A 19,458-nucleotide genomic window follows, 5' to 3' on the forward strand; every position below is an offset into this window, starting at 1 on the left:
ATTAGTATCACTAATCTATGGTGCACTCACAAAATACTATAGTGGCAAAATTGCTTTCCCCACTTTCCTTTTTCATTTGTCCTTTCGGGCCTCTTAGTTCTAAGCCCGATTTGCCCTTTAGATTTTTTTTTTTTTTTACATTTTAATTTGATTCCGGAGAGTCTCTCCAGTCTCCACAGTTTGTCCGCCATTTTCTCGGCTTAAAGCAAAGACCGAAATCTAAAGGTTGCACAAGATTTAGTTTTTGCAGTTTCTAACAGGGTTTACGCTTAGAACAGGGTTTGGAGTAATAACCTTTGGAAATTTGGTTTTAATTACTTATTATCCATAGATAGGTAGTAAACTATGGTTTGGGCTCTGCTTCCCGTCGATCCTTCCTCAGGTAAGTAAAGGTTACTCCTCCCATATTCCTCTCTTGTAACTAGTATTATAAAATTTTTAACACAACCCCACATTTCCCACTTCATTTTGCATTTACATACTCAGATTCTGACTAGTATGGGCAATGGTAGGTGAAGAAGACAAGTACTACATTTTTAGGAAGGGAACCTATAAAGTGGGTCGAAAAGGTGATTTTATAATTCTTATTATTGAAGGTTTTATTGACTTTCTGCTGGAAATTGATTGGGGTTTTTGTCTTTTCTGTTGTAGGCTGTGATATTATCGTTCACAAAGACAAGGGAGTCTCTCGAATTCATGCAGATATAATAGTTGATGATATGACAAAATCTTCTCAAGTTAGAATCAAAGATTTGTCAAAGTACGGAACACTAGTTAAAAAAAATCTCAGTTCAAAGAAAAAAGTACATGAGTTTCCAAATAAAGAAACATCTTTAGAAGATGGGAACCTGCTTTCATTTGGAGCTGGCAATGCCACTTACAGGTAGTTATTAATTTATTTTCTTCTGTCTTTACTTTTCTCACATTTTCTACAAGTTTCCAAAACACTTCTGAGTGATTTGCTTGTTTTAAATTCAGTGAATTAAGTATCAATCATCTACATCCTCTTGTGAGGTTTAGGAACTCTACCTCGGTGTAGAGGATGATAACTTTTAGAGATAAATATAATGTGAATGTAGTAATTTTTTTTTTCTGGAAGTCTTTTTCTAGAAAGCTCAATGCTTTCATCTAATAAACCTCTATTTTCTACCTCTTGAATCTGTGCAGGTTCTGTTATGTTCCGCTTGTATTCTATATCTGCTGTGCTGAGGTCTCCCAGGTGAATCATCATCTTCAAGACAAAGTTTCATCCATTGGTTAGTTAAAAAGTATCAGTTTAGCTTGAATCTTCGCAAAGGTTTCTCCCTATAATTTCACCTTAAAACTTGTGTTTTGTTTGTCCTTTTATCTATATGTGAAAATATGTTAATGTTGCCTCCAAAAATAAGATAAGGAAAAAGAAAGAAATTTTGTTGATTCGTCCTATTGTTACTTAATGTGACAGATTTGGGACCTGGAGTTCTTTTGTTCTATCTTCAAGTGGCATTAAAGGTTTACCTATTTGTTTGCCTTTGTTCGAGTTGTTTACCGGAGCAGTTTGCTTAGCATGCTTCCTAGATCTGGGCCTTGTGAAAGGTTGTCATTATTTGATTGTTTGGTGTTAGCAAGAAAGTGAACTATTCGAATGCTGCACATGTTCAACGATCCAGTGCTCTTAAAACTAGGTGACTTGAGGCTGAAAATCTTCAATTAAGGATTTTGAAACTCTGAAAGGGGAGTAAAAGGAACGCATAATACCCAAATAAGCCCTTGAACTTATTTATTAACGGCAATAGGCCTCCATCTTTTATTGCATGGAATTGAGGATGTAAACTCATAGTTTATTGGAATCAGGACTTAAATGTCACAGAATATTCTGCTTGTCTGGCTGTTTTAGTCAGTAGAAAATGCTGACTTGTTTTTCTGGATTAGGTGGATAACAAATATGCATTTTAGTATTTCTAGCGAAGGGAGATTAAAATAAAAAAAGAAAAAATGGTATAAAAAATGGAGCAAAAAAGAGGATCAAAATCAGAGGAAGAGAAAGAGAAAGGGTTTAGCTTTGACCAAGAAAAAGAAGAAAGGGGGTTAGGGTTTTTCATTTGAAGGAGATTAGAAATTAGATAGCATAAAGGATAGAAGAAAGAAAGCAATTTGTTGAGTTGTAAAATTATAGGAAATAGAAGAAAGAAAAAAGAGAATCAAACAGATTAATTGAGAAATTTGAGATTCACAGTTACCTTACACTCCACCCTCAGAAAGTCTCCAAAATACTCTCTTTCAAATCTGTCAAGTTGATCGGTCCAGATTGCATAGATTCTCTCTAGTTCCAAATGAATCTTAACATTGTAGTTTTTGGATGCCTTCAACTGTGGCAAATTCTTGAATGTACTATCTCTTTCAAATACTTTTCCTTCTCTTTTTTTCATTGCCTTTTGTTTTCTTTAGTCCAGATTCTTGCCTTCTTTTCTGTTTTCCTTTCATATACATGTTGTAAGTCATGTGTTGGACATAATACCCAAAATCATTTTGGGGCCAATCCTGCTTTTGCCAGCTAACATTTTCAGGTGGTATTTTATTTTCCATGTCAGCATTTTTCTTCAAATAAATGACTGCCATGTGGCTGCCAGCTATGCTAGATAACAAATGTTAGTGCCTCATTATCTCCATTGGACTCTATTTCACCAATTCTCATAGTTAATGGTTACAACTGTGATGAAATATGAGTTTATATCCATAATTCCATTTAATAAAAGATAGGGGCTTATTTCCACTTTTGGTTGAGTTTGGGGGCTTATTTGGGTATTATGCTGAAAAAAAAAAAAGAAGCAAAGAATAGCTAAGGAAGAATAGGATTATATTCATGTGATATTCACCCTACGGACCTCATCATTTGAGTCTTAGAGTTCAACTAAAGCTACTCAAAATCGTTACTACTTTAACATCTGTTTTAGTTGGGCTCAATCAAAGAAGTTGGGTACTGCTTGAGCAATCCAATGTCAATGTACTTGGAAGGCTGTTGGGTTGTTGGGATGCTGTTAAAAACAATATTTTATAGGGGAATATGGTAGAGTGGTGGAAATCTTATCATAACCTTCTATTCTTCACCTTTTGTATTTGGAAATTAAATAATGATTTTGCATTAGGCACTGCTTGCACTTCTGAGCATAGGACAGTTCTTTTTGTTATATATAACTCCAACTTTATTCTATATTTCTGGGTAACGATATGATTTCCTTCGATTGAAGGTGCTCGTCTTACTCATGCTTTCAGTCAAGAGTGTACGCATGTGCTCATTGATCAACAAATGCCTCTGAAAGGGGATCTTCTTGACGCAATCGTGGCTAAGAAACCTGTTTTACATAGTAGTTGGCTTGAGGTACAGATTGTGAAAGACCCTATGTTATCTTGTTTAATGTTAGTCATGATGTTAAATTGCAAAATCAAAATTAATATTTTTTGAATATGTAGGCAAATAATTTTATTTAAATATACCTATCTTGATGATTTGAATGCCCTTGTTTCATGAATCTCTTTGCTTCAAAACCTTCAAGAATTGTGTTTTTTGTGTGGTCTTGATTTGCTTGTTAGTCTGTCTTGTCTATTAAAAAGCTATTTGCTGACGACAAGATTTCCACACTCCAAAAGTTAGGGATCTTAGTCGCTACTGATATTTACCAAATTAATGATTGCAGGTTGGGATTTTTATAAGAATTCAACTTACAAAACCTAATTGGAGAGTTTAGTCTTTGTATAGTGCTAACACTCTCAAGAAAGTATAAAACATATGATGCTAGCTCCTAGTTTGTTATATCTCAGCCTAAGTGATAAATCATAAACTAGGAGTAAATATATCATAATCACACGAAGATGGGAAATATCTAATTAAATAGGGATGAACACATAACAACGCCCACTCCTTAGAACAACCTTGTCCTCAACATTGGAATAAGGGAGCCTTCTCTTGAAATCTTCCTTGGCATCTCAAACCCCATTCATACAATGTTGCTACCTGATGTTTGCCAAATTAATGATAGCAGTTTGGAATTTTTATAAGAATTCAACTTACAAAATCTAATTGGAGAGTTTAGTCTTTGAATTGTGCTAACACTCTCAAGAAAGTATGAAACATATGATGCTAGCTCCTAGTTCATTATATCTCATCCTATGTGATAAATCATAAACAAGGAGTAGATATATCATAATCACAGCAAGATAAGAAATATCTAATTAAATAGAGATGAACACGTAACATCACCCACTCCTTAGAACAACCTTGTCCTCAACATTGGTATGAGGGAGCCTTCTCTTGAAATCTTACTTGGCATTTCAAACCCCATTCCTACAATGTCGCCATGCATGTAAAAACTCTTCTTGAACCTTTAATATCCTTGAAGGTTGAATTTGAAAAAAATAGAGCCTAAGGATTTTTATTTTTATTTTTTCACATTGTATCTTTTGAAAGTACCTGTGTAAAAGGTTGGGCATAGGTAAGACCACTTCTTCCTATAGAGGAATTTTTAGTTCTGCAATGGACATGGTGACAAGCTATTCAACTCCTCAACCATTTGAATGGTTTTAATTGAGAATGGCCTTCTTGTGCTACTTGATCCAACAGAGAATATGTCGCCATTTTAGATTGATTGTTCTGATCAAACTTTTGAGAGACCAGTTGATTGAAGCAACATCATGGAAATGGGCAATCTGATATCTTTGGACAGTATTCTAGCTTGACAAGTCAATAACTTTCCATCTTGCCTTGCTTGTGGTACCAGTAGATACATACCAAATACAAGGAGAGTGGAAGTGAAAATAAAAGTTTTCAGGGGAAGCTCAACTTCTGGGATTATATTAGAATTCAAACCTACAAGACCGAATTCGAGAAGTTAGTATTTACATAGAGGTAATACTCTCAATAAACTATTAAAGTAATGATATTATCATTTAGTTGATAGCAACCATAATTGATAAATCATACACAAATAATACATAATTCCCTCCATTCCAAATTGAATGTCTAATTTTCAAATAGCACAAAGGTTTAGAAATCGGGTGTTTGTTCCTTCCTTTACAACTTTTACCCTCCAAGTGTCATAAAAAATTGAGCGGCGCACCCAAAGTTAGTATATCAATGAAGGAACATTGAAATGCTTTCCATTTGGAAAATTGAACATTATAATGAGGTTAGCTCAAAAAGGAAAAGTGAACATTCAATTTGAGATGTAGGGAGTAACTCATAAATCACACCAAGATGAAAGTATCTAATAAACAATTAGATATAAACACATAACACTACCCAAGGAAGATTAGGATAAAGAGAGAACTAGAGGTAAGAGTGCTTATCTTTGATTTTTCTAGAATAAAGATATCTTCACATAATCCTATTAGAAGATTGTATTTTTAACTCAATTCTAACTAGGAGTTACCTTATTAACTTGAATCGGATACCAATTAATTACAAATCTTATCAAGATGGTCATATGGCTGTTATAGAGTTTGGATTATAGTTACTTGGAACGTGGTATGTCCTAGGATGTGGTATGGATTTGGGGACAGGGTACACTGGTTAATTATTTTATGGTACGGTTTGTTTTTGGGCTCATTGTATGCTCTAAAATATTTTGGCTTCATATTTACTTTTAAAAGAATATAGGTGTTTTTTTTTTTTAATTACAAATGTGTATTCCAAGAATGAGCAGATAAGTTTATAGATATTTTTATAAGCAACAATTTTCATGATTGTAAGAAAACAACGATGAATATTACTCTAAAATTTGTTTTTTGCATAATTAAATTTCAGCTTTTAAAGCGAGAAAATAACAATAGTAAATCTTTATAGTAGTTTTAGTTGCCTTTTATTCTCCAAATAATGTGTCAGTCAGTTTACTTAATTTCTGGTAATTAAAGGAAATTTGAGGAATGAATACTGCATTTAAATGCACCAACAATAAGTAACAAGCCTAAAAAGAAATCCGCTCAGCAAAATATAGATTAAAATTCTGAATCATGCTATGCAGCCCTCTGCTTTTTATCTTTTTACCTGGAACCAACCTTTGAGTTTCAAGATTCTTCCTTTATTTTTCTATTTTAGAGTCAAGATTGAGTGCTGGGCACGGGTATGTTCAATTTCTTTTAATGTTTTTCTATATGTTTGGAGGTCAATTCCATACCCATGTCCATCAGATATGTGTCTGACACAGGTGCTTTAAGGGAACAAAGAGTTGGAGGAACATAACCTTTATACCCTTTCAACTCAGGCTGAATTGAATGAGCTTAATAAACTATGGTTTTTGTTGCTTAAAATTTGCTGTACTGGCTTTTAAGTCTCAAGTCACCACTTTAAATTCCTTCAACAAGTCAACCAGTAAGGACAAATAGTTTGAAAAGGTGCTTATATCCTGTATTTGCCTAATACTTCTTAGCTTATATGATTTATTTGAGAACTTAAATAATTGGAACATTTAGTGAAAGCTTCTTCCCTTCTTCCAGATACTTTGCTTATGTTTGGCGGGCATTTTAAGCCTTGAAATAGAGTGGTTTTATATTTGGATTACTAATAAATATAAAAAGTTGTGTACTGAAGCAGCAAGAGGGATAGACAAGCTTAACTTATTTAAGTAATGCTTGTAAAAAATTGTTCTATATTTTTTAACTTAAGTATGCTTGTAAAATTGTTCTATATTTTTTCATGAAAAAGAAGTCAAGTAATCTACATTAAGCTCAATTATACAAATAGTTAATTTAATAGAAAACTGTTCATTATTAAACATTTGATTATTAGCATTTTGTATTTGTAGTCAATCCTGATTTTTGTTGAGTGGCGCTGAGATTCATTATCCATATTTGTCCTCCGAAAGTAGTCACTTTGCAAAGACATACATGTAGGAGTAAAATACTGAAACAGAATATAGTAAAAATCCTCTCAATTCAAATGGCCTAATTTTTTCCTTTCATAAATCTTTTGAAATTGATGGTACGTGAAGAGGTAAATTTTCAGTCTCTTGAATAACTGAAATATACTATAAAATGCAAAAAAGTGAAAGAAATTAGCAAGATGTATGCTTCTGTTAGCTAGAAACTTAGTAAAAGGGAGTGTTTAACCTGCGAAGATGATACTAAATTAAGATTATAATTTTCCCTATCACTTACTGTTAAACAATGTGGTATCTAATATATGCTACCATACCTAATGCAAGTAGATTGATTGTGGAATAAATTTTCTACTTTTAAACAATTCAAGAATATTATTTGGAGGTCAAACTACTACAACTTTGTTTTATTTTTGGATCAAATTCAAAACTGTTGCTTGTCTACTTTAGTTATACTTCTTCCCTAGAATTGCACTTATTGCTGTGCTTTATTTAGTTTGTTGCAGAGAAAAGCATCCGCACTGAGCTTCCTGGCTACAGTTCGTAAGTAGTATTTCTAGTGTTATATGTAGTGGTTTAGTTTTACATTTCATGAAGTTTTTCCATAGTAAAAGTGTTTGTATTTTCTCCCTTAGCCATGTTCCAACAATTATCGTAGATGGAGTCTCTGTTGAAGTTTCAGATGCTAACACTCGTGAAAACTGTTTGGAAGGATATGCCTTTCTGTTGGAATCAACATACATGGTGAAATTTTCTTACTTTTAATTGCTCTGAAGATTTTAATATTTATTTTTATTTATTTTTTGTCCAGAATCCACAGTAAATGGGTGGGGAAAGAAGAAAGTTGATGCCATTTATATATGCATCTTTTGCTGTGGAGATTTTACTTTATGTTCACACATTCTCATGTGCATATGTCGATGTTGGTGTGCTTGCTTGTGGGAAAGCATTTAATCTTTTCAATTTCTGTTTTATGTTATGGTTTTCTGGACAGTTTGCTGCTACATTGGCATGTTGGAAACTCAAGGACATGAAATAGACGGACTCTTGTATAAGCAACTATAAGAGAATTTCACCAAATTGACCTAAAGAGCATGTTAAACTAAGAGGGCACCTGTATTTTATTTTTGCTACTTTTAAGTGGTATGCTTGCACGTATATTTTGATAATACAAAATTTTTTGAATTCCTTGTTAGCTCCTGAAGATTTAGTTAAAGCATAATCTTTTTGTTATAAAAACTCAAGTATTTAGTCATATCCTTCAGTTCTAGAGTTTTATGGAGTTATCATGTGGTGCACTTAATCTTTATTTCAAAGTTTAAATTTTGAAACTTCTGTTCTTACCTAGATATCCTTTGTATTATATCCCAGCTTTTTTTGTTAATCCCTTTGGAGTAATATAATTAGTAAAAGAAAATTTTCTACACCATAATGTGCGGTCGCTAAGCTTAATTTGTATCTGGGAACATTGAAATGAGTACTGCAGATGTTTATTTTTCCTTGTCTGATGCAGTACAATTTTGGGGATAGATTGCAATCGCTACTGGAAGTGAGTGGTTCAAGGAGTTTCTGTGTTGAAGATACTTGTTCAAGTAGCCAGGTATTTGATGCTTAATGGTTTATTCCTCTTTGTCTTCTTTTTCTTTTCCCAAAAAATATCAACTGTCTTGGCATTATGGTATGCCCAAAATGGTTAACAGAATATCATTGCAATTACATACATATTCTTTCTGGTTTGTTTGATTGTACTTGATATTTTTGATATGTTGTACATGTTCTTACAGAACATTATTGATGTGCTTGATCATGCATTTATGATGTATTGTAACACAATGTCATTACTGTGATGAAAATACCGAGAATTGCTCCTTTGACAAAAGTTTTACCCTAGAATATTATCCTAAAAGTTCATACACCCATCCCACCCACGAACCCCTCAGGACCCCCGGCATAGGTTTGGGAGGTAAACTTAGATTTGATCATCTGAACCAGATCTCTTGGTTGAAATTAAACAAGATGCTTAGCATATGCTATGCTACTTTATTGCTGGGATTGGTAATGTTTCAAGAATGGTCTTGGTGTCTTACCTCAAATTACCGACGGTCTTCTTTTACACAAGATGTGTACCAAAAACAAGATGCTTAGCAGTATGCAATGTTTCCATATTGATGGGATTAAGAATGTTGCAAGAATGGTCTTGGTATTTTACCTCAGATTACCAAAGGTCTTCCTTTTATGGTCTCAAACCATTTTCAGTGCATAAAGAACGAATGATGGCAAGCCTTGTGAACGTGAAGAAAAGAGTTGTTCCTGCTAAATTTTGTCCAGTATGCTCCTTAAACTACTGTCTATTTTTCAATGTCCTAAAAGGAAGGGTACAAGTTGGATTGCTTAGGCAATAAGTGGGATGTTTTCTTTGGTGAGATAGTGCTTTAAAGTTTAAACCATCAAACCTCTCTAGCTGAGTTGTTAGATATAGTTGATTCTTTTTTCTATAAGCAGTAATGTGTCATACACAAAAGCAATAAAATGATTAGGGAGAAAATTTGGGAACAGGACCAAGTATTCCTTGTGGCCTTCAAGTGGTGTTGCAAGAATGTTGGTTTACAGGTATGATGGAATGCCAGTATGTGTAGCAAGTGCTTGAGTTTATTTGATGGATGCCAATCTAATTCTGCCAATGGAAATATGTTTAAAACATCCCAATAATTAAAATTCTGCATTTTACTATTTATTTATTAGTTGTGCTTAGAGTGATAAGCTTGCAAATCTGTTATCTACATGTAGGCCTTCTAATGAACATTTTCCTTGTAGGCCTCTAAGTGTGGAGAAAATATTCATCTTGCATATGTCATCCCTGCAAGATCAGCAGACAAGTTTGATCACTTAGATAAACTAGGTTTGTCATGTACAGTGAACGAGATGGCGTTAATCCGTGCTGTTTTATCTGGAAATTTGGATCAATCTATATTGATTTCATCCTCAGGTAAGTATTCGTATTATATTCTGGACAAGTGCACATTGTCACAGCTTGATATCTCGTGTGATTTTTTTTATTTTTGTTCATCAACATGATTTTTAACTTTTAGTGTAAGCAGCATTGGGACTTGCTGTTTTACTAGTATCATTCCCATCATATCTAGTGATCCTTTTTTTTTTTTTTGGTTAAAACTAGTAATCCTAGTTTGACTTAATGTCTATGAAGATACTTGCTTGGGTTTGAATTTGTTAGATATTGTTTATCATCAGGTTTGATAGTTGTTATGTCTCCTCAGAGAGGGAAATAGAATTCCTTGAGCACACTCAACCTCTAAGTTTCTCTATTAAGAATTCTCCACAGGTGCAAACTTACAGTGACATTAATTTACAGAATTGCTCCACCTGGTTTCATACTTCAAATGAATGTATCATTCCTAGATAAAAAATTTTAAAATATTAAAACTATCATCTATCTGGATAGGAACAATTTCAAATCAATAATAAAGATAAATATTAACTGGAGTAAATACGTTTAAAATCCACAATAGTATTCTTTTGAGGATGGAAGAGAGAGTTTAGCTATGGGTTTGGATTAACATACATAAGATTTTGGGTTATTTTAATATTCTATTCACCAAACATTTCGAAGTTTGCTTTAGAATAAACTTTATAATTGTTTTTTCTGCTTAAATAAAAGTACTTTATCTATAAAAATTTGTAAAGGACGCATACCTTTACAAATATTCTATGCCACTGTATCCTCTGTAATATTTCTAGATCAGCTTTGCAGTTTCAATATTGACAATTTGTAATGCATGGAGATAGTTTCATTCGAATATTTTGAGCTATACACACTGGAATATGACTTTTTGTCTTCTTTTTGAACTCATTCCTCTACTGTTTTCTGTTTCTCTGTTTCTTGGAGATAGCATCTACTTATAATTTATGAATATATTTGTAAGATTAAAGTTAATGAGTTATATCTCTTTGCAGTACTTGTTTCTTCTTCTTGCTCCACAGACGAAACAGTGGTAGCAGATTCTGATGAGGAACATGAAGCCGCTACATCAGTTAATGCAAATGCTTCTACCGGTAAGGTTGGAGCCCGGAGTTGTGTAAACAGAGAAGAAATTTCCATGGAAGCCCCTAACTATGTGAGCAAAGCAGAAGTATCCACATATCATGATGCTACTAGATTAGAGGATGGCCAGGTGATCTTTAGAGATGATAATGGTTGTTTGACAGCAAGAAGAGATAAGGCTGAGGAGTCTGAATATGGAAATTCTGATATTGTTTGTAGCCAAGTTTTAATTGTTAGAGATGTAAATTTACCTTCCACCACTAACTTTATAACAGACGAAAGACTTATAAACTACAAGCGCTTTCGCAAGGTAATGACCTTTATATTCATGCAACCTTAGGTTTCATTTTCCTATTATGTCATTATTTTATGTTGGCTAATTCTTCTGGCCTTTGTGTGAATAAAAATGTTGAGACATAGACACTCTGCCCTTTTCCTTCTATTTTTCTTTTGGATCTGACCATGGAAATGAGGTTTTTTATTTTGTCACTGATTTCTCATGTCAACACATGTAGTTTGTCTACTAGGAATTCCTTGCCAAGTACATATAACTTGGAAAATCAGGGTTCATTTTGGCTGCTAATTCCCCTCATGCTATGTGTGGTTGGAATATTAAATGCCCCAAGTCTTTTTGTTTCTTTGTTTATTTTTAACTTATATTTGATGATCTATACATATAGGCAAGCATTCAGTCAGGAAATAGCTTCGACAATCTTGTTCCATTTTCGAAGTATCCTTACAAGTGAGATCCAGATTTCAGAGCTCTATTTGAATTTCATAATATGTTTACTTGTTTGGATATTCTTGTAAAGTATTTGTTTTGTGTGGGTGTGTGTGTGTCTCTGCATGTGCATGGTTGATGTGTTTCCTTTTCTGGATCCTAGAAATAACGAATTTGGGAGTGAGGAATTGGCTGAGTCTGTTAAGGAGGAGAAAAAGAGAAAGAAAATGGAAGCTATTGCAGAGGACCTGTTTAACAATGAAAAGGTCAGGATTGTGACTACTTTTTTTCTCTCCTGGATTTGATTTGATGATATATCCCTAGTAACCTAGTCTCCCATTTAATAATGTAGGGAAGACAGCGTGGTTCTGGTTCTCTTCGTGGACGTCATGCTCGGGGTTGACAAAGGTGAAGCATTAGTTGATTCCTTTTTCTATCATTAGTATGCTCCTCTGTGTACATAGAGACACATAAGTAAGAAGAGTTGCATCATTGCACTAAGGCTTTATAGTAGTTGGGACATTTCACTTATCCGGGATATTAGCGTTACAAAACTGAAAGCAGCATCCATGGAGAGCTAGTGAAAACATCATTTTGTTGAGATAACTGAAGTGTGAAATGTAAAAGCTTTATGCAACACGTCAAGTTCTTCAACAACAGGCTAATGACTTGAGCAACAGCTAAAACAAGAAGGGAACATCCTTCACCTGGCCTTAACACTATTTCTTTCCATGTTTCAGTATTTGCAATCACTAAATTTTGTTCATTAGTATTCATTTTCCTTTGATTAAGAAACTGATTGATTCTATTCCATGCATGAAAATAATTTGTATCATGGATTTTATTTGACTATTATTAAGTCAATTGGGTTGCCAAAAAAAATTCCCTTGGTTGGATTAGCTTTTGCCAACTCTTCCTTAGTTGATCGAGGCCCCCAAATGTAATCCTGAACCCAGCCTCAAGTGTGAGAGTGAACCAATCTCAATTAATGATAAGTAAGCTTGTTTAAGTTAAACGATCGATTTTAAATTAAATTTTAGAATTCATTTAGTGTATGTTCACAAACTAACTTGTGTATTATTTGTCCATAAAAATCATTTAAAATAAATTAATAATATTATAACTCTTTTCTTTAATTATTACTTACGGTGTTTTTCTTTTTCAAACTTGTTTGTTTAAAATCGTTTAATTAGTTTAAATGAAATGATCGAACTCGATCTGGATCTTGAATTCAACCGAACATTAATCGAGTCAAAACAGCATTTTAAAAACTTTAACCAAACATGAATCGAGCCTAAACAACATGATAAGCTTAGGTTATTCACAACGCTAGACCTAACCTTCACCTAATGCTTTGGGGACCAAATTGACCAAAAAAGTACATAAAAGGCTTACCCTACTAGATTAGCTTATACATGTTCATTACATTAAAAAAAAGCTTTTAACATTTGATTTTATATATATATATATATATATATATATATATATATTGTATCCATGTAAGTCCTAAACTATTAATCTACAATGAAAAATTAAGAATCAAATTATATCACACGCACAAAGAATGCTGACATTAAGTCTGATAACCGTCAATTCATTTTTTTTTACGTTTTATGGGCTTGAATGAGCACAATAAATAAATAGAAATTTTTTTAATACAAATCAAGCTTCTTTAGACGCCACAACAATATAAACTGACATAGTTTAATAAATTTTTTTGTTATTCAAGCCTAAATAAAATGATGAAGAAGAACATTAAGTTATGGCGGATCTTTTTTTTTTTTTTTTTTTACTTATTAAAGAGTCGCTGCGAAAACAAAAATAAAAAAGTTCAAAACAATATCACATCATAATTAATTTAAAAGGGGAAAATAATTAAAACATAACACTAATTATAACATAATGAGTTCATTAAAAAGTAAAATCAGGCATTTTATCATTTAAAATAATAACAAACTTTTTTGTATATAACTCTTTCACTTTTATTTGCTTTTGTGTACATAACAAAAAGCAACTAGCAAAAATGACCACCAAATGAAACCTAAGGCATCCTATTTTATTGCAATAGCACCCTAACATGTAACATGTGCAGCTGGAATTAAATATTTTCAACTCATACAAAACAAGAAATAAAAAAATTAAATAGACCTAAACAGGCAACCACCAATGATTCCATCATTATGATACTACTGCTAAATGCCACAGTTCCCCATCACCTCAAAAGGAGACCCTACCACAACAATCTGAAACCATATAAAATCACCCCATATCAAAACATACCTAAAAATGACCTAATTAAAAACTCAAAAACAAGGTATCACTGCAACCGACAAAAAAGTAAAAACAAAAGGATAAAGGAAAAAAAGAAACTAAAATAAGGTATCTGCAAGCAGCCTAAGCATTAAATAGATGAAGTGCAAAACCAAATCAGAATGACCAAAAGAGAAACTTTTTTTTCCCTTTAAAGTCTTAAGAAACAGTTAAACATATGGCTGAAAATTGTAATTCTTGACATATCACATGCACGCTCTAAGGAGCCACAAGATCATCACAATATATCTACCGTTTTCTCATCATCATCCTCAGAGAGAGAGAGAGAGGGGCAAACACATCATCAACAACAGACAATGAATTCAAGGAAGGGCCATGAACCAGACATAGAGGCAAAACCCACAATAGAGCAGTAGAGACTTCACAATCACCTTAACAATTCATACACCTCCTTCAACAGGTCAGCTTCATTTAAATTAAATAAACATAGATATAAGAAATTGACTCAAACATGTTAGCTTCGATGCTAACTAAGCCTCATACCATATATCATCCCTTCATTGAACTCCAATAAACAACCATTCCCTAGCATGAAGACTGTAGTATCCAACCAGCCTAAAGTCCCACCGGTCAGGTGAGGTGTTGAATCAATTCCGAAGTACAACCAAATATTAAGGAGGCTGTTATATTTTTATAACACATTTTATAATTGGATATACAACAAAACTTAAGGTTTGTAGAAACAACATATGTGAACTGAGGTATTGGCTTTTATTTTTAAAGGGAAATGTTAACCGATGCCTACTAGCACTGATATATATATATATATATATTAAATTAAAAACAATAAAGAGATTTAGAAATCAAGATTAAATCAAGCGCACCACCAAAACATACCAACATAGTAACACTGTCTTTTGTTTCATATACCAGATCATGTTATGCCAAAGAACTGCAGATGACAGTAGATGATGGACAGTACAAATCATTAGCAGCAGCACTCAATCAAATGAATAACATACAAGAACAAACAAGTATTACTACAGATAAAAGGGATTATCACTACACAATCAAATAATGATAAGGTCAATAAGTAAGTATTAATAATCTTAAAAGATGAATGAGAGGATTTATTTCTAACATTATCACATAGAAAGAAAGGAAAAACAATCTATTACAAAACATACACACAATAAAACTCCTGATATCATTACTATGTTTTTTCCACACAATTCCAATAATCGATGCATCAATTCCCAAGACAACTCCTTATCTTTTTTCATTTGGGTTTGCATCCCAGGATGCGGAGGATCGCAAATTAACAGAAACATCAGAAGAAAGCACACAGCAAATAGCATCGAAAGTATTACAATAGTATTTAGATTACATATCATGAAAAGAGTTAATACAAGCATAAACATGAGTTTGCGAAATACACAACAATCAATCCATGAATTATTGTTATTATATGATGTGATCAAAGGGCTTCCTTAACGCTAACGGCAGGAATCTTTACATACCCCATCTTCTTAGGGCTAAATTCTTCATCGCTCTCATCATCCTCCAAACAAGCGCGATGATACTCCAAGCGGGCGGAGAAGAGGGTCCACACCAAGTACATGGTGGCGGCAGTGAGAGCGCCACAGCCGACGCCAAAGAGGAGTGCGACGACCACGCTGAGAATGTCCCTGCTGCGTTGACGGAGAGAGCTAAAGTCGTAGGACAGCTTGGGATCGGACGGCATGGGATTCAATTGGCGGATTTCCGTGAAGACGGTGACGAATCCGGAGGAGGCTGAGGAGGAAGGGTCGTTAGGGTTTTGGAAAGAGAAGGAATAGGAGGAGACGAGGAAGGTCTTGCAGGGTCTTGCTGCGGCTGAGATTGAGAGGAGGCCCACCGCCAGGATTGTCATCGCAACCAGAGACGCACTCCACCTCCCCATTTTTCTCACAAGAATTTCGTTTCGCGATTTCTTCTCCTCAGCGATTACAATTCCATTCCACACATAGCCACTGCAGATTTTATAAACCTTTTCTTCCTAAAATTTTCTTTTCTTTTCTTTTGGAATAATTGCACCTTTAGTCCTTGTAGTATCACAAAATGTTCAATCTGGAGCAAAACTTTATTTCATTTTTACGAGAATGTCCATACTCCATGCCCTTGGGACCACATATCACAAATAATAAGTAAATTAAGGGACGTCAATTTCACCCGAATTCGATAAAAAATAAAAAAAGGGAAGAAAAGGAGGAGAAATAAATTTCCCTGCAAGGACGGGAAATATAACCATTATCTTATCCTATCTTGTTTCAAATTGAATTTTTATTTTTAATTTTAAAATAATATCCACTTTTTCAAAATGAAAACACTCTCAATATTGCTATTATCGAAATACTAGTAGATTTTTCTAAATTTTATAATATTAATTTATAAATAATTAAAATCTATAAATTACTCAATATTGATAGAATTAAGAAAAAAATATTTAATGCAATTCGTGCACGTAGAAACCTTTTTACATATTATATAATTCTTAATTATATTTATAATGAAAATTCATTTCAAGGAAAGTCAATTGTTTTTATTAGAACTTTTATTTATAAATTGAATAAATTTTATTAATATGTAATAAATATATTTAAAATGATAAATAAAAATTATAACTGAGAAAATGTAAACTTTCATCTATAAAAAATTAAATAAATAAAAAGGAAAGGCGACGTTGAAGGAGAGCAAACGGAATGCTTAATGTGTAAGGAAAATGGGAATGAGTGAAGAAATGGGGAAAGGATTAGAAGAGGAAAACGGGAATGAGTGAAGAAATAGGGAAAGGAGTAGAAGAGGAAAATGGGAATGAGTGAAGAAATAGGGAAAGGAGTAGAAGAGGAAAATGGGAATGAGCGAAGAAATCGATTGTTGAAAATGGGAGTTTTGTCGAACAGGATTTCCAGAGAAGAGTTAAAGCCTGGCGATCACATCTACTCGTGGAGGCACGCCTACATCTATGCGCATCACGGTTCGATTTTAACTAACTTAACTGCCTGCATTTCCTTTTCAACAAAGATCTTCTTGCATTCAAGTTCTCAACATATGTATGTAATTATTGCTCGATTTGATTCTGATCTAATAACTTTTGTCCTGTTGAGTTATTTCTGTGTCTGGGTGAGTGTTGGATCAAATATCAGAATCAGAAATTAATAATCTTCATTGCTTAAGTGTTACATATTCTTATTGGATTTATACATGTCTAACTAAATCGTGTTAAAAGTCATAACTTGAATCGATTTGGGAAGGAAGTATCATCTTAGGAGAGAGATAAAGCAATGCCATTTAATCTGTCTTATGTGGAAAACAGATTGAGAATGGAGAATAAAATATCTGCCCTGCAAAACTGATCCATTGCAACTTGCAAGAATAATCAGCTTACTGGAAAACAGTATGTTTTCATGTGAAGCTGGGTGGACACGAGCTGCTTGCATCCTCCCTTAATCTATTAGATTAGATAAGATAGTATTTTTTTGGTTGTGATTTGTTTTCGTTGTTATTTGTCATTTGTTGACGATCTGGAATTTGGGCTTGATGCTATGATAAGACATTTAACCAAAGATAAATTGATAATGGTCGGAGAGACTCAACTTGAACATAGGGCCTCAAAAGACTTCCAACTTAAGCAATTTGGGAAAATAATATGTGAGATTGATTGAGAGATGCATGTATTTCAAGATAGAAGAAAACATAAGCTAGATGATTACTTACTAGATGCAATTGAATGGAACACCTGTTACTATGATCTACTGTAGCAGTTTTCAAAGAGTGTTCAATTTCAAATCTCTATGAACAAAATGACCAAAAAGGTGAAAACCCTTTTTCAAATGTAATGCAGCAGAGGTAAGTTGGATTCATATCCTCCTCTAAATTGTAAAATATCTTACAGATGCTTAACCATTTCATCTTAAAAGAATCCCATCCCACGATCAAGTTGTGGCTCTCTATCCTCCCCTTTGTGCCTTAATCCAAATAAATCAGTTAAGAGACAAAGGAAGAGAGTGGGAAAGAGGAAGATAGGGACCGAGGGTTGACAGAATCATGCAACCTCTTTGTTCTTTCCTCAGCTTCAGCATGTAGGACCATGTGTAGGAAAAATTTTGGGTTATGTGGATATTTCTTTTTGGTAGTTTACTTTTTCGTAGATGTTTGCATGTTGGCATTTTGTTTTTTGATTCTCAAATTACAATGCCTAATTGGGTGTTAATCACAATTCCGATTAATAAAGACTTGCATTGAGATGTAATCATTCAGTAACTTCCAGCTTAATAATCTACTTTTATCCCAGACACATGTACCTTCAATTATTGTTGATGATTTTTCAATTTTTATGAAGTTTATTAGCTTATCTGTTAGATTATAGGACCAACATATATGTAATGGTTGACCAATTGCGTTTAAAATGGCTTAGGATGAAAATTAAACAACTTAAGCTTTACATGATTCTGCACTCCTAATCACTACTTCATCAACCTTTGTGCCATGATATCAGGGATATATGTAGGTGAGGGAAAGGTGATCCACTTCACTCAAGGAGGGGGGCGAGAAATCAACTCTGGTATTGTATTAGATGGTATCATTTTCAGGTCATCTCCCTCCCATCTTTCACCTCGTCCTTGCCTTGTATGTGGTGATGATCAATCAAGGCTTGGTGGTGTCATCTCTTCCTGCTTAGACTGCTTCCTAGCTGATGGCGATTTGTACCTATTCCAATATGATGTTTCACTTTCTTTCTTTCTTGCCAAAGCTAGGGGAGGAACCTGTACTATGGCTGCTTCTGATTCATCAGAAGATGTTCTTCATCGTGCTTTCTTTCTTCATCGGAACGGCTTTGGTGTCTACCACATTTTCAAGAACAACTGTGAAGACTTTGCAATCTATTGTAAAACTGGTCTACTAGTGACGACACGCATTAGTGTGGGTCGAAGTGGGCAGGCGACATCATTCTTAGCTGCTGCGAGTGCCATTGTTTCTTCACCACTACGATATTTGACAACTAGCTTTAGCGGCCTGGCCGTTGTAGGTTTTGGAATGTATTGTTTTAGTCGGTTGGTTTCAGACATCGGGGTTCGACGTGATGTAGAAAAAGTTCTTGTCGAAAGGCTTGTAAGGGTTGTTTCCGATTCTGGAGTACAGAATTAGTATTTTCATACCTGGATCTGTAGTTATTAATATTGTATTATACATTATGCAATACAATATATATATATATATATATATATATAATTATATGAATAGATATGTTGAACTGTATTTGTTCAAATATTAAAAGTATATGGTACATAAGTGATATGTATGGTGCAATGATATACATAAAAATTCGTTTTATTTATTTATTTTATTTTGAATTAGTAAAAATTTATTTTAATTTGAGTTAGAATATGAAAAACTATTTTTTATAGATTTCAATTTTAAGGTTTAGATTTTAGACAAAAAGAATATTGAAAAAATTTAGAATTCACTTTTTTTACTCCGATATGTTAAATATTTTTTAACTTTTAATTAAGTTAACA

General features: G+C 33.5%; 3 protein-coding genes across 5 annotated transcripts; 2 read left to right on the forward strand and 1 right to left on the reverse strand.

Moving 5' to 3' along the window:
* The first annotated feature begins 70 nt into the window (after nt 1-70).
* Nucleotides 71-12,405, forward strand: NBS1 (nijmegen breakage syndrome 1). 3 transcript variants are annotated; one of them, XM_088805584.1, is made up of 13 exons: nt 71-382; nt 513-569; nt 652-760; nt 1,168-1,256; nt 3,228-3,358; nt 7,345-7,391; nt 7,484-7,592; nt 8,362-8,448; nt 9,663-9,834; nt 10,821-11,218; nt 11,589-11,650; nt 11,793-11,895; nt 11,982-12,405. In XM_088805584.1, exons 1-13 carry the CDS (start codon nt 346-348, stop codon nt 12,030-12,032), a joined length of 1,452 nt encoding a protein of 483 aa, XP_088661710.1. In that variant the 5' UTR covers nt 71-345; the 3' UTR covers nt 12,033-12,405. The 3 variants fall into 3 exon arrangements, with proteins under 3 accessions (XP_088661710.1, XP_017975091.1, XP_017975092.1); XM_018119602.2 differs by having other exon boundaries at nt 72-382; nt 652-883; XM_018119603.2 differs by having other exon boundaries at nt 74-382; nt 487-569; nt 652-883.
* Nucleotides 12,406-15,084: 2,679 nt separating this feature from the next.
* On the reverse strand, nt 15,085-15,912 carry LOC18601221 (uncharacterized). The gene has a single exon (XM_018119669.1). The coding sequence runs from the start codon at nt 15,840-15,842 to the stop codon at nt 15,378-15,380; it is 465 nt and encodes a 154-aa protein (XP_017975158.1). The 5' UTR covers nt 15,843-15,912; the 3' UTR covers nt 15,085-15,377.
* Nucleotides 15,913-16,581: 669 nt separating this feature from the next.
* On the forward strand, nt 16,582-19,237 carry LOC18601222 (NC domain-containing protein-like protein). The gene is made up of 2 exons (XM_018119654.2): nt 16,582-16,916; nt 18,438-19,237. Exons 1-2 carry the CDS (start codon nt 16,748-16,750, stop codon nt 19,085-19,087), a joined length of 819 nt encoding a protein of 272 aa, XP_017975143.1. The 5' UTR covers nt 16,582-16,747; the 3' UTR covers nt 19,088-19,237.
* Nucleotides 19,238-19,458: the final 221 nt, after the last annotated feature.

Source organism: Theobroma cacao, chromosome 4 (assembly GCF_053813885.1).
Source record: "Theobroma cacao isolate CCN51 chromosome 4, ASM5381388v1, whole genome shotgun sequence".
Classification (NCBI taxonomy): Eukaryota; Viridiplantae; Streptophyta; class Magnoliopsida; order Malvales; family Malvaceae; genus Theobroma; species Theobroma cacao.